General features: G+C 44.1%; 1 protein-coding gene across 4 annotated transcripts in view; it reads right to left on the reverse strand.

Annotated features, from left to right (window-relative positions):
* LOC115155001 (cilia- and flagella-associated protein 54) overlaps positions 1 to 19,446 on the reverse strand; it is a 75,383-nt gene that overhangs the window by 33,842 nt on the left and 22,095 nt on the right. For all 4 annotated transcript variants that reach the window (XM_029701769.1, XM_029701772.1, XM_029701770.1 and 1 more), the window contains 5 exons: positions 16,763 to 16,829; positions 16,383 to 16,568; positions 16,104 to 16,190; positions 15,888 to 16,007; positions 15,743 to 15,796 (listed from right to left, as the gene is read on the reverse strand). In XM_029701769.1, coding sequence (XP_029557629.1) covers positions 15,743 to 15,796; positions 15,888 to 16,007; positions 16,104 to 16,190; positions 16,383 to 16,568; positions 16,763 to 16,829 — 514 coding nt within the window. The remainder of the gene's footprint in view (positions 1 to 15,742; positions 15,797 to 15,887; positions 16,008 to 16,103; positions 16,191 to 16,382; positions 16,569 to 16,762; positions 16,830 to 19,446) is intronic.

Genomic DNA, 19,446 nt, shown 5'->3' on the forward strand with positions numbered 1-19,446 from the left:
ACAAGGGGTTGTTAGAACGCTCATCTGTGTGTGTTCTACTGAGGATGGGCCTCTGTAAGATTTACCATGTCTTTGGGTGATACCGCATTCCAAAGCATGAGTTAATTGTTTCTGTCATATGGTACAGGGAGACAGACTCAGGCGTCAGAAACCTAGTTCTCTCACAATGGAACAGTTTTTACAGCAGATACTTTTTGCTGTGAATTTAGTATCTTTCATACAAATCTTAACTTGTGATCCATTCCACATATTGTTGTGTGTCATGTAGACTGAAGGAGGATGCTTACTATAAAATTCACTGGGCTCAACCAGATGTTTGAGTTACAGTGATCACCTCCAGGGTGATAATAAAATGCTTTTGTGGCACAAACAAGCTGTTGATTCCCAGTGATCACATCCAGGGGTGATAAAAATGCGTGGCTACAACCAGCTGGTTGAGTTTCATGATCACCTCCAGGGGTGATATTATAAAATGCGTGGCTCAAACCAGTGGTTGAGTTCTCAGTGATCACCTCCAGGGGTGATATAAAATGCGGTGGCTCAAACCAGCTGGTTGAGTTCTCAGTGATCACCTCCAGGGGTGATATAAAATGCTGTGGCTCAAACCAGCTGGTTGAGTTCTCAGTGATCACCTCCAGGGGTGATATAAAATGCTGTGGCTCAAACCAGCTGGTTGAGTTCTCAGTGATCACCTCCAGGGGTGATATAAAATGCTGTGGCTCAAACCAGCTGGTTGAGTTCTCAGTGATCACCTCCAGGGGTGATATAAAATGCTGTGGCTCAACCAGCTGGTTGAGTTCTCAGTGATCACCTCCAGGGGTGATATAAAATGCTGTGGCACAAACCAGCTGGTTGAGTTCACAGTGATCACCTCCAGGGGTAATTACTGACCAGCTCCATTACTGCAGTAATTAAATAATAACGTTTGATGGTTTTGAAGAAATCTAAGAGACTCTCCTTTTCATTACAATAATTCCCCCACACAATCAAACATACACTACAGTCAGATACACACACACACTACCATCAGATACATACACTACAATTAGATACTCACTAAAATAAGATACATTCACTACCATCAGGGGTTAAATTGGGCCGGGTCCCGCCGGGGCTGAGATGCGGCTCCTATGATCCAAATGAGAGCCAGGCGGAGCAGGGACTCGGTACCTTTGATTTTGCGAATTTTGAATTATCTAATGAAAGATTTCTTTCCACATTTACTTTTCCTCAGCCAACAATATGAGAAAGCAACAGCAACCCCATAGTAGAATAGTTTACCTATTCAATTGGCCAGCTTGTCGCATTCTGTGCGAGAAAATAATATCCCGCACAGGGAGAGAAACATGCATGCCCAGTCATTGTACAACATTCTTAATGCAATCGCAGTGAAACACACCTTGTGAAATCAGTTTTGATGGCCACTGTTAAAACCTCTTACATCTAGACGTTCCGCTAGCGGAACACCTGCTCCAATATCCAATGATAGGCGTGGCGCGAATTACAAATTCCTCAAAAATACAAAAACTTCAATTTTTCAAACATATGACTATTTTACAGCATTTTAAAGACAAGACTCTCCTTTATCTAACCACACTGTCCGATTTCAAAAAGGCTTTACAGCGAAAGCAAAACATTAGATTATGTCAGCAGAGTACCCAGCCAGAAATAATCAGACACCCATTTTCAAGCTAGCATATAATGTCACAAAAAACAAAACCACAGCTAAATGCAGCACTAACCTTTGATGATCTTCATCAGATGACACGCCTAGGACATTATGTTATACAATACATGCATGTTTTGTTCAATCAAGTTCATATTTATATCAAAAACCAGCTTTTTACATTAGCATGTGACGTTCAGAACTAGCATTCCCACCGAACACTGCCGGTGAATTTACTAAATTACTCACGATAAACGTTCACAAAAAACAGAACAATTATTTTAAGAATTATAGATACAGAACTCCTTTTTGCAATCGAGGTGTCCGATTTTAAAATAGCTTTTCGGTGAAAGCACATTTTGCAATATTCTGAGTAGATAGCCCAGCCATCACGGCTAGCTATTTTGACACCCACCAAGTTTAGCCCTGACCAAACTCCGATTTACTATTAGAAAAGTTTGATTACCTTTGGTGTTCTTCGTCAGAATGCACTCCCAGGACTGCTACTTCAATAACAAATGTTGGTTTGGTTCAAAATAACCCATAGTTATATCCAAATAACGGCGTTTTGTTCATGCGTTCAAGACACTATCCGAAGTGTAAATAAGGGTCACACGCACGACGCATTTCGTGACAAAAAAATTCTAAATATTCCATTACCGTACTTCGAAGCATGTCAACCGCTGTTTAAAATCAATTTTTATGCCATTTTTCTCGTAAAAAAGCGATAATATTCCGACCGGGAAAGCGTGTATACGTACAAAGAGAGAGAAAATAAAAGCATGGGATCCCCTCGTGCACGAGCCTGAGTTTCATAGTACTGTGACCGGCCACTATCCAAACGCGCTACTTTTTTTCAGCCAGAGCCTGCAAAGCCACGATTCAGCTTTTTGCCGCCTTCTGAGAGCCCATGGGAGCCGTAGGAAGTGTCACGTAACAGCAGAGATCCCCTGTAATGGATAGAGATAATCAAGAAGGCCAAGAAATGGTCAGACAGGGTACTTCCTGTACAGAATCTTCTCAGGTTTTGGCCTGCCAAATGAGTTCTGTTATACTCACAGACACCATTCAAACAGTTTTAGAAACTTTGGAGTGTTTTCTATCCAAAGCTAATAATTATATGCATATTCTAGTTTCTGGGCAGGAGTAATAATCAGATTAAATCGGGTACGTTTTTTATCCGGCCGTGAAAATACTGCCCCCTAGCCATAACAGGTTAAAAGAGTAGGGTCACAGGGCTTTCTATTGTTAAATCTCAAATCCCCAAAATGTGTGAACTGCATCATTTTAGAACCAGAGTTTTAGCAGCGGCATGGTTTATGTGCGTTAGTGCTGACCATTGGCGATGAATGCATAGGGGAGACTGGGGCTAAATATACCACGGGTCAGGTAGGCCTTCATTATATTCACAGTCCATGATCCTTGGCTGAGTGCCAGTGGACTGTTTTTTGCAGATACAAAAATGTGTAATGGGGTGTAATGGTTCACCAAACCCACTGTTCGGTACGTATTGCGGTTTTGGGGTCACCGTTCGATCCAGTTTCAGTACAGCAGGAAAATGAAATGCCAACAGTTACTGTAGTTATTTTTTGTTTATTTAAGAAAATACAAAGTGTTGGTATTCCTGAGTCATATAATGCCTGATGAGAGGATAACAAATAAAACAGGAATACCAACACTATTTTCTTACATTAAAACACATGATTACTCATCAACAACACAAAAATTAAGTGCAATATGCGTGTGAAATCAATTTGTAAACATGGCTCAGACATTGTATTGGCCTATGCTATAATGTTTTCTTACAAAGAGAAAAAGATGTGGACTTGTGTGACTCTCATAAAGAGGGTGGGTCTTTAGCACGGTACTTCTCATCTCCCACTCCGGGGTAATGTGAGGGGCTGTCACTAAGTAGCTCTCTATAGCCCTGGAGGTCCATCCATCTGTAGTAAGCGCAACACAGGTTGCATTGGCTAATTCATTGACAACTTCAGATTTAGCTTGCTTATATGACTACATAGCTGATGCCTGCTGGACTGTTCATTTATCACGGTACTCCATTTTGTAAAAATGTTTTGTTTATCTGTCGGCCCCTGCCTCGAAATCAGGCCGTGTGTAGTTAACCGACCCTCTCTGCCCATTCATCGCCATTTTACCTGTTGTTGTCTTAGTTGATTAGCTGTTGTTGTCTTACCCGTTGTTGTCTTACCTAGCTCTCCCAATCAACACCTGTAATTGCTTTATGCCTCGCTTTATGTCTCTCTCAAATGTCAATATGCCTTGTATACTGTTGTTTAGGATAGTTATCATTGTTTTAGTTTACAGTGGAGCCCCTAGTCCCACTCTACATGCCTCAGATTCCTCCTTTGTCCCACCTCCGACACATGCGGTGATCTCACCCAGTATAACCAACACGTCCAGAGATGCAACCTCTCTTATCATCACTCAGTGCCTGGGCTTACCTCCACTGTACCCGCACCCCACCATACCCCTGTCTGCACATTATGCCCTGAATCTATTCTACCATGCCCAGATATCTGCTCCTTCTTTTCTCTGTCCCCAACGCACTAGACGACCAGTTTTGATAGCCTTTAGCCGTACCCTCAACCTACTCCCCCTCTGTTCCTCGGGTAATGTGGAGGTTAACCTGTTGGGGCTAGGGGGCAGTATTTGCACGGCGGGATAAAAAACGTACCCGATTTAAACTGGTTACTACTCTTGCCCAGAAACGAGAATATGCATATAATTAGTAGATTTGGATAGAAAACACTCTAAAGTTTCTAAAACAGAATGGTGTCTGTGAGTATAACAGAACTCATATGGCAGGCCAAAACCTGAGAAGATTCCATACAGGAAGTGCCCTGTCTGACAATTTATTGTCCTTCTTTAGCCTCTCTATCAAAAATACAGCATCTGTGCTGTAACGTGACATTTTCTAAGGCTTCCATTGGCTCTCAGAAGGTGCCAGAAAGTGTAATGAGATGTCTGCAGTCTCTGGGCTAAGTACAGCAGCTCTGTTTGTTACTGGTCAGGCTGAGGACAGTGACACTGAAAATGCGTGTTCATTTGAATTCTCCATTTTGTTCTTTCAGTCTTTGAATGAATACAACGTCGCCCGGTTGGAATACTATCGCTATTTTACGAGAAAATCGCATAAAAATTGATTTTAAACAGTGTTTGACATGCTTCGAAGTACGGTAATGGAATATTCTTAATTTTTTTGTCACGAAATGCGCTCGCGCGTCACCCTTCGGATTGTGACCTGAACGCACGAACAAAACGGAGCTATTTCAACTTAACTATGGATTATTTCGAACCAAAACAACATTTGTTATTGAAGTAGAAGTCCTGGGAGTGCATTCTGACGAAAAACAGCAAAGGTAATCCAATTTTTCTTATAGTAAATCTGAGTTTGGTGAGGGCCAAACTTGGTGGGTGTCAAATTAGCTAGCCGTGATGGCCGGGCTATCTACTCAGAATATTGCAAAATGTGCTTTCGCTGAAAAGCTATTTTAAAATCTGACACCGCGATTGCATAAAGGAGTTCTGTATCTATAATTCTTAAAATAATTGTTATGTATTTTGTGAACGTTTTATGCTGAGTAATTAAGTAAATTCACCGGAAGTTTGCGGTGTGTATGCTAGTTGCTAGTTCTGAACATCACATGCTAATGTAAAAAGCTGGTTTTTGATATAAATATGAACTTGATTGAACAAAACATGCATGTATTGTATAACATAATGTCCTAGGAGTGACATCTGATGAAGATCATCAAAGGTTAGTGCTGCATTTAGCTGTGTTTTTGGTTTTTGTGACATATGCTTGCTTGAAAAATGGCTTTGTGGTTATTTCTGGCTATGTACTCTCCTAACATAATATAATGTTTTTCTTTCGCTGTAAAGCCTTTTTGAGATTGGACAATGTGGTTAGATTAACGAGAGTCTTGTCTTTCAAATGGTGTAAAATAGTCCTATGTTTGAGAACTTTGAATTATGACATTTTGTGGTTTTAAATTTGGCGCTCTGATGTGACACTGGCTGTTGAATAGTGCGGAACGATTTCGTCCCACCTACCCTAGAGAGGTTAACCCAGGCCCTGCGTGCCCCCAGGCACTCTCAATTGTTGACTTCTGTAATCGAAAAAGCCTTTGTTTCATGCATGTCAACATCAGAAACCTCCTCCCTAAGTTTGTTTTACTCACTGCTTTAGCACAATCCGCCAACCCTGATGTCCTTGCCGTGTCTGAATTCTGGCTTAGGAAGACCACCAAAAATTCAGACATTTCCATACCCAACGACAACATTTTCCGTCAAGATAGAACTGCCAAAGGGGGAGGAGTTGCAATCTACTGCAGAGATAGCTTGCAAAGTCCTGTCATACTTTCCAGGTCTATGCCCAAACAGTTCGAGCTTCTAATTAAAAAAATTCTCTCTCCAGGAATAAGTCTCTCACTGTTGCCACCTGTTATAGACCCCCCTCAGCTCCCAGCTGTGCCCTGGACACCATATGTGAATTGATTGCCCCTCATCAATCTTCAGAGTTCGTTCTGTTAGGTGACCTAAACTGGGATATGCTTAACACCCCGGCAGTCCTACAATCTAAGCTAGATGCCCTCAATCTCACACAAATCATCAAGGAACCCACCAGGTACAACCCTAAATCCGTAAACATGGGCACCCTCATAGATATTATCCTGACCAACTTGCCCTCCAAATACACCTCTGCTGTTTTCAATCAGGATCTCAGCGATCACTGCCTCATTGCCTGCATCCGCTATGGGTCCGCGGTCAAACGACCACCCCTCATCACTGTCAAACGCTCCCTAAAACACTTCTGCGAGCAGGCCTTTCTAATCAACCTGGCCTGGGTAACCTGGAAGGATATTGACCTCATCCCATCAGTCGAGGATGCCTGGTTGTTCTTTAAAAGTAATTTCCTCACCATCTTAAATAAGCATTCCCATTTCAAAAAATGTAGAACTAAGAACAGATATAGCCCTTGGTTCACTCCAGACCTGACTGCCCTTGATCAGCACAAAAACATCCTGTGCTGGACTGCAATAGCATCGAATAGTCCCCGCGATATGCAACTGTTCAGGGAAGTCAGGAACCAATACACACAGTCAGGGGCGGAAATCACGGGGGGGACACGACCCCCCCATCCTGGGAAAAATATGATTTTTCCCCCCCAATATATCACTGAAACATAACTATGTAATTTAAATAATATTAATAATACGCAATGAAAGCAATTGTGCTGATTATAGACACTTAATAGCGCGTTTTTAAGTTTCAAAAGATTGCGACCCCCCCCACCCTTTGCCTCACAATGGTTTGATCCACTGCCAGTTCCTTAGCTTGCTAGGTAACAGAGAGGTCGTATCTACTGTCTGAAAGGTACTGAATGCAAGTAACTGAGTGAGGTTAATCCAGTCAATCGCACACACACACTAGCTGAATATGCAGAGCTAGCGCGCAAATATTAACTATTAAGCTAGCTAGTACCTATTCCATTTATGTGGCCTCGTCAAAGATGGAATCTTTGCTATCGTCAGTTTATTCCAAGATCAGCATGCATGTAAGTTAGTGCTGTGATAAGGTTAGCGATAAACTGAACAGAACTACACTCTCTTCTACCATTGTTTTAAATATATTTAATGGTCTCCTTGCAAAAGCTAAATTGTCGCAAGGGAACTTTTATTTATATATTTTATTTCACCTTTATTTAACCCGGGTAGCAAAGATTATAGCAAACACCACTGAATTGGTGCTCGCTAGCTTTGCAAATTCAGCTATTGTTAGAAGCCAGCCAATATGAAACAAACGATTAAAATTACAAAAGGTTGCAGCATATGTTGTGTAAATGGTGAACTCATACAGCTGTCAACTCTTGTCACTGCAATCCGTTTCACATTTGCTAGCTACCTTTTAGATCGAAGCCCATATAGAATGATAGAAGATAAGATGATAGAAGCCCATCTCCTACTGTAAATAACCTACATATTGTGTGTGTGTAGCCAACCAGGTAGAAAAATGGCAGAAAAAAGACGGACATCAGAGTATTTTTCAGTACACCAAAACGCAAAGTAAGAACCCTAGTAGCCTAATATCTCAAAGACTAGTTGATAAAATGTTCATAAGAAAGAAATGAAATTCTAATGGAAATGTTTCACAATGATGTCATTAGGCAGAGCAGGCAACAGATGGCACACAGACAGCAGAGTTGGGGACAGATATGCAGGGACAGACTGGCAGAGACAGGGAGTCTCAGGTAAGTTTGTTGAGTCTTTGTTTGGCAACATTATGAAAGGTTCTCAATTTTTTTGACTTGTAAAATAGGAACATAATTGGAAAATGCCATGGATACCCCCACTCTCAACTTAAACTGGTGACTGAACTAAGATTTGTTAAAGGCAATGGTACTGCTGTTGTGATTAGTTGTGTAGTTTTGGGTACCGGTAGTTAGGAGTACGGCAAACACCTTATTTCTTTGGTTCCTCAATATACATTTACCATATTAAACGTAGGCTATGTGTTACAGCACTACTTTTGGTGTCCCCCTCAGGAATTGCTCTTGAGAAAATGTAATGTAATTGTCCCCTCCAAAGTTGATATCAGATTTTCGCCCCTGCACACAGTCAGTCAGGAAAGCAAAGGCTAGCTTTTTCAAACAGAAATGTGCATCCTGTAGCTCTAACTCCAAAAGGTTTTGGGGCACTGTAAAGTCCATGGAGAACAAGTGCATCTCCTCCCAGCTGCCCACTGCACTGAGGCCAGGTAACACGGTCACCACCGATAAATCCATGATAATCAAAAATTTCAATAAGCATTTCTCTACGGCTGGCCATGTTTTCCTCCTGGCTACCCCAACCCCGGCCAACAGCCGTCTCCCCGGTTGCCGTACGCAGTAATTGACAGTTCCCCGCTTCTCGATCACCTCGTATGGTCCGTGCCATGTTGCCAGGAACTTACTTTCGGGCCGTGGGGATCAAGACCAACACCCTGTCTCCCATCTGGAATTCTCGGGGCTGGGCTCCCCGATTGTAGACCTGGGCTTGGGCGCGTTGGGCCTTCTCCATATGTTCCCTCACGACTGGCCACATGGCTGTCATCCGCTCCCACATTGTCTCCACGTGCTCTACCACGCTGCGTAAGGGGGTCAGTTGGGCTTCCCACACCTCCTTGGCGAGGTCCAGTAGGCCGCGTGGCCTCCTCCCATAGAGGAGTTTGAACGGGGAAAACCCAGTGGAGGATTGGGAACATTAGGTGGGGTAGTAGCTGGTCCCAGTTCTTCCCGTCCTGCTTGATGACCTTCCGCAGCATCTGTTTGAGCGTTTTATTAAAGCGCTCGACGAGCCCATCCGTCTGCGGGTGAAAAACGGAGGTCCGGATCGGCTTGATCTGCAGGAGGGCACACAACTCTTTCATGAGGCCTGACATAAACTCCGTACCTTGGTCTGTCAGGATCTTGTTCGGGATGCCCACCCGGCTAAAGAGGTGGAACAGCTCCCGGTCGAGTCCCTTGGACACCGCCGCCCGTAGGGGAATGGTCTCGGGATACCGGGTGGCGTAGTCCACTATTACCGAGATGTACCTGTGTCCTCGTGCAGTCTTTACCAGGGGTCCCACTATGTCCATGGCGATGCATTCAAAGGGCACCCCGATTATTGGCAGGGGGACCAGAGGGTTATGAAAGTTTGCTTTCGGGGCAGTGAGTTGACACGCCGGGCAGCTGCGACAGTAGTCTTCCACGGCCCTCCTCATCCCGGGCCATTGGAACTGGGCGGCGATCCATTCCCGGGTCTTCTCCATTCCCAGGTGTGCCCCCAACAGGTGGGTGTGGGCCAGCTGAAGAACGGTTCCTACGTACCGTCGGGGCAGCAACAATACCTCTCGAAGTTCCCCCTGTTGGCGCGACACCTGATACAAAAGGTTATTCTTAATTTGAAAATGGGGTATCGCCAGTCACTCACCCCCGGAAGTAGCTGTCCATCCACGGCTATCACTTGGGCGGCGGCAGCTTTCAAGTTCGGATTCTCCCACTGGGCCGTTCCGAATTGTCCCCTCAGTTGACCCCCAGTGGGGGTCTCTACTAGCCCCTCGAAATCGAGGAGGGGGAGGATGGGCTCCTCCTCCAGGGATTCCCCAGGGGGCTCGGGTTCCGGCGCCCCCTCCGACTCTGGAGCCGTAGACACATGCTGGTTAACCGGTTGCTTCTGGGCCGCACAGGCTATTGGTCGTCCCCGCTCTCTTCTTTGGCCGGCTCGTACCTTCTTCCTCAATTCGTGCCCCCATAGGGCCGCGAACAGCAGACAATACCGTCGAACTAGGAGAGGTACCGGCAGCTCTGGTACTGCCCCCACCATCATCTGACAGCTCCCTTGTGGCGTCACGATGTTGGTCCATATGGTGGGATACCGCTTTGTGTCCCCGTGAACACAGGAAATGGACATCTCCCTACCCCTTTCGGTCTCCTGGTCGTGGAACCGTTGAGCCCGATGGGCCAGGCTGTACCCATAGCGGCTGAGTATCTCCCGTTTGAGTCCGTCGTAGTTAGCCGCCTGTTCATCGTTCACGTCCCAATACGCCTTTTGGGCATTCCCATAGTGGAACGGGGCCAGCAGACTTGCCCACTGCAGCCTTGGCCATCCTTCCCATAGGGCGCGTGGTGGTTCAAATGTACAGAGGTATGTTTCGATGTCATCGTCTTCCGTTAGCTTGATCAAAAACTGGTTGGGATGTGATCCAGGAGACGCTCCTCCTTGCAGCTTCCTGACTTCCTCAACGAGGCAGACATTTTGTAGTCGCTGTTCCTCCTGCGTTCGTTCCTGAACCGCCTGTTGTGCTTGTTGGGCCCGGACGAACTGAGCTATCAACTCGTCCATGCTGATACTGTGTAAACGTCAACCCTGATCTGACGACGTTATCAGACGTGCCCGCATTCTCCACCACTTGTGGCAGACCAGGGGGTTTGGTCAAGAAGTTTACCCATATCAGACACGGACAGAGAAGGATTAGCTCAGTTTCAAGGGTGTTTATTTAAATAATAGATCAAAAAGAAAAGGATAGGTCTCCCCTATGAGACCCTCTCCGGGATGCTGTCTTCTGGTATTCCGGGTCTGGCTGTATCCTGTCGGGCACAAAACTGAACTCCCTCTTCTTACCTCTGCAACCGTCAACAATACCACGGGAGTCCTTTCTTCCCCCATTCCTCCTGTGTGCTGCCCTTCTGGCAGCTTTATGGGCCTTGCACAGCTGGTGAGCAATCCGCTCTTGATTACTCACCAGCTCCCAATCAGACCCAATTAGTCTTGGCTGGAGAGTATACATCACGAGCCATCGCCTCGTGATGTATACTCCATCTGTTACCAGGCTTCGACGAGTCTCCCCCTGGTGGCTGACCTGCTGTACGCCACAAGACCTATATCCATCCTGCCCTGCCTCTCTAAAGTTTTCGAAAGCCAAGTTTATAAACAGATCACTGACCATTTCGAATCCCACCATACCTTCTCCGCTGTGCAATCCAGTTTCCGAGCTGGTCACGGGTGCACCTCAGCCACGCTCAAGGTATTAAACGATATCATACCCGCCATCAATAAAAGACAGTACTGTGCAGCCGTCTTCATCGACCTGGCCAAGGCTTTCGACTCTGTCAATCACCGTATTCTTATCGGCAGACTCAGTAGCCTTGGTTTCTCAAATGACTGCCTCGCCTGGTTCACCACCTACTTCGCAGACAGAGTTCAGTGTGTCAAATCGGAGGGCCTGTTGTCCGGACCTCTGGCAGTCTCTATGGGGGTACCACAGGGTTCAATTCTCGGGCCGACTCTTTTCTCTGTATACATAAATGATGTCGCTCTTACTGAGGGTGATTCACTGATCCACCTATACGCAGACGACACCATTCTGTATACATCTGGCCCTTCTTTGGACACTGTGTTAACTAACCTCAAAACGAGATTCAATGCCACACGACACTCCTTCCGTGGCCTCTAACTGCTCTTAACCTGTCAAAGTATAGGGGGCAGTATTTTCGATTTCGGATGAAAAACGTGCCCAGAGTAAACTGCCTAATACTCGGGCCCAGAGTCAAATATTTGCATATTATTAGTAGATTTGGATAGAAAACACTCTGAAGTTTCTAAAACTGTTTGAATGATGTCTGTGAGTATAACAGAACTCATATGGCAGGCAAAAACCTGAGAAAAATCCAACCAGGAAGTGGGAAATCTGATGCTTGTAGTCTTTTCAAGTCATTGCCCATCTAACACACAGTGACTTAGGGTTCATTTTGCACTTCCCAAGGCTTCCACTAGATGTCAACAGTCTTTAGAACTTAGTTTCAGGCTTTTGCGGTGAACACAGAGCGAACAAGAAGGCCGGGAAGTTGGTAACTCAGAAAATTACATGAGTTTTGTGGCGCGCGTTCACGTGATGAGGTAGCTGTGTTCCATAACGTTTTTCAAGACGTTGGAATCGTCTGGTTGGAATATTATTGAAGTTTTATGTTAAAAAAGCCCTAAAGATTGATGCTATACAACGTTTGACATGTTTCAACGAACGTAAATATAACTTTTTTTGACTTTGTCGTGAAATTTTGGGCGCGCTTCCTACATTTGGAGTAGTTTACTGAACGCGCCAACAACGAGGTATTTGGACATAAATTATGGACTTTATCGAACAAAACAACATTTATTGTGGACCTGGGATTCCTGGAAGTGCCTTCTGATGAAGATCAAAGGTAAGTGAATATTTATAATGCTATTTATGATTTTAGATGACTCCAAAATGGCGGGTATCTGTATTGCCTGTTGTATTTTTCTGAGCGCCGTACTCATATTATTGCAAAGTGTGCTTTCCCTGTGAATTTAAAAAAAAATCTGTCACAGCGGTTGCATTCAGGAGAAGTGTATCTATAATTCTTGGAATAACAGTTTAATATTTTATCAACGTTTATGATGAGTATTTTTGTAAATTGTTGTGCTCATTCACCGGGAGTTTGGAGGAAAAATATTTTCTGAACATCATGCGCCAATGTAAAATGGGGTTTATGGATATAAATATGAACTTTATCGAACAAAACATACATGTATTGTGTAACATTGAGTCCTAGGAGTGTCATCTGATGAAGATTGTCAAAGGTTAGTGCTTAATTTTAGCTGTATTTATGGTTTTTGTGATCCATCTCCTGCTTGGAAAATGGCTGTGTGGTTTTCTTGTGTTGGCACTGTCCTAACATAATCTAACTTTATGCTTTCGCCGTAAAGCCTTTTTGAAAACGGACAATATGGTTGGATGAAGGAGAGGTTTATCTTTAAAATGGTGTAAAATAGTTGCATGTTTAAGAACTTTGAATTATGACATTTTGTTGTTTTGAATTTGGCGAGTGATTTTTCACTGGCTGTTGAATAGTGTGAACCGTGGGTGGGACGGTAGCGTCCCACGCAGCCCTGAGAAGTTAAACGCTAGTAAAACCAAATGCTTTTCAACCGTTCGCTGCACGCACCCGCCCGCCCGACTAGCATCACTACCCTGGACGGTTCTGACCTAGAATATGTGGACAACTACAAATCCCTAGGTATCTGGCTAGACTAAACTCTCCTTCCAGACTCATATTAAACATCTCCAATCCAAAATCAAATCTAGAATCGGCATTCTATTTTGAAACAAAGCCTCCTTCACTCACGCCACCAAACTTACCCTAGTAAAACTGACTATCCTACTGATCCTCGACTTCAGCGATGTCATCTACAAAATAGCTTCCAATACTCTACTCAGCAAACTGGATGCAGTCTATCACAGTGCCATCCGTTTTGTTACCAAAGCCCCTTATACCACCCACCACTGCGACCTGTATGCTCTAGTCGGCTGGCCCTCGATACATATTCGTCGCCAGACCCACTGGCTCCAGGTCATCTATAAGTCTATGCTAGATAAAGCTCCGCCTTATCTCAGCTCACAGGTCACAATAACAACATATCTCACTGGTCATCCCCAAAGCCAACAACTCATTTGGCCGCTTTTCCTTACAGTTCTCTGCTGCCAGTGACTGGAAGGAATTGCAAAAACCGCTGAAGCTGGAGACTTATATTTCCCTCACTTACTTTAAACTTCAGCTATCTGAGCAGCTAACCGATCACTGCAGCGGTACATAGTCCATCTGTAAATAGCCCACCCAATCTACCTACCGCATCCCCATATTGTTTTTATTTACTTTTCTGCTCTTTTGCACACCAGTATCTCTACTTGCACATCATCATCTGCTCATTTATTGAACCGCTCTCCTTGAAGTTCTTGATGATTGGATAAATGGTTGATTTAGGTGCAATCTTACTGGCAGCAATATCCTTGCCTGTGAAGCCCTTTTTGAGCAAAGCAACGATGACGGCACGTGTTTCCTTGCAGGTAACCATAATTGACAGAGGAAGAACAATGATTCCAAGCACCACCCTCTTTTTGAAGCTTCCAGTCTGTTATTCGAACTCAATCAGCATGACAGAGTGATCTACAGCCTAGTCCTCTTCAACACTCACACCTGTGTTAACGAGAGAATCACTGACATGATGTCAGCTGGTCCTTTTGTGGCAGGGTTGAAATGCAGTGGAAATGTTTTTGGGGGATTCAGTTCATTTGCATGGCAAAGAGGGACTTTGCTATTAATTGCAATTCATCTGATCACTCTTCATAACATTCTGGAGTATATACAAATTGCCATCATACAAACTGAGGCAGCAGACTTTGAAAATGTATATTTGTGTCATTCTCAAACCTTTTGGCCACGACTGTACACACAAAACACTCCTTTGTACCTCGTAAGCTAGTCTTGAATGTTAGTTATTGTTACGCCTGCTCCCACTCCCCCTCCCTGGCGCTCGAGGGCGCCAGGCTGCCCATCATTACGCACACATGTCACCTGCGTTACGCGCATCAGCACTTCATTGGACTCACCTGTGCTCCTTCACGTTTTGATTGCCTTCCCTATATCTGTTTGTTCCATACCCGTGTCAGCATTGATGTCGTTATTTTTCCCCTGTCCAGACGCAGTCCTTGTCCTGTTTCATGTCCGTTGTTTATTAAATGTTCGCTCCCTGTACTTGCTTCTCATCTCCCAGCGTCTGTACTTACAGAATGCTGACACCACAATTTGAAGCATCAAGGAGTTTTTGTTTTTTGATGTCGGGTCCGGGTGCCTCAGCTGGCTCGTCGGGCTTCCACGCCTTAGCTGGCTCGAGAAGTTTCCATGCCTCGGTTGGCTCTGTAGGCTCCCACTCCACATCATGCCTCAGCCGGCTCGTCGGACTCCCACGCCTCAGCCGGCTCGTCGGGCTCCCACCCCACGTCACGCCTCAGCAGGCCCATCGGGCTCCCATGCCTCAGCCGGCCTGTTGGGTTCGCCCACGTGGGACGCCGAATGGCACCCCTAGGGGGGGTACTGTCACGCCTGCTCCCGCTCCCCCTCCCTGGTGCTTGAGGGTGCCAGGCTGCCCATCTTTACGCATACCTGTCAACTTTGTTACGTGCATCAGCGCATCATTGTTGGGACGCTACACACAGAAGTTGGCAGATTTGCTGTACAGACTTCAGACGAGTCCCAAGACGCTTGTGGGGGTCGACGAGCAAAACGGAAAACACCATTGTGAGAGTCTCATGGATGGAAACATATGGAAACATAGAGGGTCATTGTTTGTAGGCCAAACCATTCGGAAGCTACAGACAATTATGTGAGAAGACCGGTTTTCGGGATGCCTCATGGTCTGACAAACATCGCTCTAACTCTGTCAACTTTCAACGCATATGCGGATGTGCGACATTGGCGGATATCTCTAGCTTAAACTGACATATTTTTATGGGGATTTGTTAAATGATGCTAATTAGATTTCCACAGGGGGCACGGACATCGACTCTAGGGGGTTTTAACAGGATATTACTACACACTACCATCAGATTTACTCACTATCATTAGATACACTAAGGTCACACACAGTACAGGACACAGGGCACAGATACAGTCACACACGCTGTTAGAGCCATACAATGAAAACTGTTTTTTTTAAGTGTTATTACAACCTTAAATACCTGTATGTTTGCAGAGTCCATGAGTGACTTGTTGGTGAAGAACTTTCTGATTGTCTGCAGATGAATAAAATCAATCATATACAAATTCTGTTCAAAGAATATGCTGTATTAACTGTGTGAGAATGTGTGTGTGTGTCAGTAGTACCGCATGTTTCTCCATGCCGCTGTAACATCCGTGAGGCAGTGGGATCTCCTCTCCCTGAGTCATCAGGGATGTCTCCTTCATGGCCTGACAGTACTGCCCCAGCTCTGTCAGCACCTTCACCTGCACACAGTAGAAATACATATATCCTAATGGGCACACACACACATACACTGTAGATACAGTGGAATCACATGTAACTGAGATATTCATACCAACCTTCAGTATCCTTCCTTTAATGGTGAGGTGTGGGTCTCGGCACACAGTCCCCACAAAATGCAGATAGAGAGCAAGCATAGGCAGGGCCTGTAACAGCAGAACACAGAGGCATTGAAACCAATAGCTAACTTTCTTGAGACGCCTACTAAACTCCCTGGTCAGATGCTTGGTTAATTCAAAATGAAAAAGAAGAATACATTGCCACATCGGACTTTGGCCAAAAAGTTGTGCACTAAATAGGGAATATGGCGACATTTCAGATGCAGTCTGCGTATGTACTGTGAGATGGTGTCCTGAGGTGTAGAGCCAGTGGCATAAGAAGGCCAGGCTGGACACAGTGGTTCCCAGGTGTCCTCGGTCAGGTTCAGAGAACAGGTCCAGACCAGGAACCAGCTCCTCTCCTACAGTATAGGATGAGTACTGCAGGTCACTCTGAGGGTGGGGCAGGGAGGCCCGCAGGAGACACTGGTGGAAGAGACACACACACAGGACATGATTAACTACACAGGTGGTCACCCTGGTCCAGGAGACATACAGGGTGAGCAGACGTTTGTTTCAGCCAAGCACCAATCTAATTCAACTAATCATGGTATTGTCCAAGTTTATTAGATGATCAAGATGTGCTAGTACAAACACAACATGTCAGACACAGACAATACCTTGAAAAGCTGGGCAGATAGGAGGCAGCATTTTGTGCGCTGACTGATATTAGAGGTCAAGGCATACCTGTTGGTCAAAACACAATGAGGTCAGTGACATCACTACAATACATTTGTGAAAGTGACTGTATTGATCAACGGATTATTTATTATTTCAGTGAACATACAGTGCATTCGGAAAGTATTCAGACTTGACTTTTTCCACGTTACAGCCTCATTTGAAAATTGATTAAATTGTTTTTCTCCCCTCATCAATCTACACACAATACCACATTATGACAAAGAAAAAACAGTTTATATAAAAAAAAAGAAAACTGAAATACCACAAGTACATATTCAGACCCTTTACTCAGTACTTTGTTGAAGCACATTTAGCAGCGATGACAGTCTTCTTGGGTATGACGCTACAAGCTTGGTACTAGAGGTCGACCGATTCTGATTTTTCAACGTCGATACCGGTACCGATTATTGGAGGACCCAAAAAGCCGATGCCGATTAAATCGGCCGATTTATATATTTTTTTATTTGTAATAATGACAATTACAACAATACTGAATGAACACTTATTTTAACTTAATATAATACATAAATAAAATCAATTTAGCCTCAAATAAATAATGAAACATGTTCAATTTGGTTTAAATAATGCAAAAACAAAGTGTTGAGAAGAAAGTAAAAGTGCAATATGTGCCATGTAAGAAAGCTAACGTTTAAGTGCCTTGCTCAGAACATGAGAACATATGAAAGCTGGTGGTTCCTTTTAACATGAGTCTTCAATATTCCCAGGTAAGAAGTTTTAGGTTGTAGTTATTATAGGAATTATAGGATTATTTCTCTCTATACCATTTGTATTTCATATACCTTTGACTATTGGATGTTCTTATAGGCACTATAGTATTGCAAGTAACAGTATAGGTTCCGTCCCTCTCCTCGCCCCAAACCAGGGACACATCGACAACAACCACCCTCGAAGCATCGTTACCCATCGCTCCACAAAAGCCGCGGCCCTTGCAGAGGGAACAACTACTTCAAGGTCTCAGAGCGAGTGACATCACCGATTGAAACGCTATTAGCGCACACCCCGCTAACTAGCTAGCCATTTCACATCGGTTACACCAGCCTAATCTCGGGAGTTGATAGGCTTGAAGTCATAAACAGCTCAATGCTTGAAGCACAGCGAAGAGCTGCTGGCAAATGCAGGAAAGTGCTGTTTGAATGAATGCTTACGAGCCTGCTGCTGCCTACCAACGCTCGGTCAGACTGCTCTATCAAATATCAAATCATAGACTTAATTATAACATAATAACACACAGAAATACGAGCCTTAGGTCATTAATATGGTCAAATCCGGAAACTATCATTTTGAATAAAAAACGTTTATTCTTTCAGTGAAATTCGGAACCGTTCCGTATTTTATCTAACGGGTGGCATCCCTAAGTCTAAATCTTGCTGTTACATTGCACAACCTTCAATGTTATGTCATAATTATGTACAATTCTCGCAAATTAATTACTGTCTTTGTTATGGTCTTCACACTTTTCGCAACGAGCCAGGCGGCCCAAACTGCTGCACATAACCTGACTCTGCTTGCACGGAACGCAAGAGAAGGGACACAATTTCCCTAGTTAAAAGAAATGTATATTAGCAGAAAATATTAACTAAATATGCAGGTTTAAAAATATATACTTCTGTATTGATTTTAATAAAGGCATTGATGTTTATGGTTAGGTACACATTGGTGCAACAACAGTGCTTTTTTCGCGAATGAGCTTGTTAAATCACCCGTTTGGCACCGCATCGATTATATGCAACGCAGGACAAGCTAGATAAACTATATCATCAACCATGTGTAGTTAACTAGCGATTACGTTAAGATTGATTGTTTTTTATAAGATAAGTTTAATGCTAGCTAGCAACTTACCTTGGTTTCTTGCTGCACTCGCATAACAGGTAGTCAGCCTGCCACACAGTCTCCTTGTGGATTGCAATGTAATCGGCTACAATCGGTATCCAAAAATGGCGACTACCGACTGTTATGAAAACTTGAAATCGGCCTTAATTAATCGGCCATTCCGATTAATCGGTCGACCTCTACTTGGTACACCTGTATTTGGGGAGTTTCTCCCATTACCATTTTTGATACACACAGCAATCTGTTGAGCATGAAAAACCCAGCAACATTGCAGTTCTTGACACAAACCGGTGTGCCTGGCACCTACTACCATACACCGTTCCAAGGCTCTTAAATCTTTTGTCTTGCCATTTCACCCTCTGAATGGCACACAGACAGCGCATTCGGAAAGAATTCAGACCCCTTAACTTTGTCCACATTTTGTTATGTTACAACCTTATTCTAAAATGGATTAAATCGTTTTTTACCCTCATCAATCTACACACAGTACCCCCTAATGACAAAGCAAAAACAGGTTTTTAGATTTTTTTGCAAATGTATTAAAAATAAAACACTGAAATATCACATTTACATAAGTATTCAGACCCTTTACTCAGTACTTTGTTGAAGCACCTTAGGCAGCAATTACAGCATCGAGTCTTCTTGGGTATGACACTACAAATCTTGGCACACCTGTATTTGGCAAGTATCACCCATTCTTCTCTGCAGATCCTCTCAGGCTCTGTCAGGCTGGATGGGGAACGTTGCTGCACAGCTATTTTCAGGTCTCTCC

Source organism: Salmo trutta, chromosome 19 (assembly GCF_901001165.1).
Source record: "Salmo trutta chromosome 19, fSalTru1.1, whole genome shotgun sequence".
NCBI lineage: Eukaryota > Metazoa > Chordata > Actinopteri > Salmoniformes > Salmonidae > Salmo > Salmo trutta.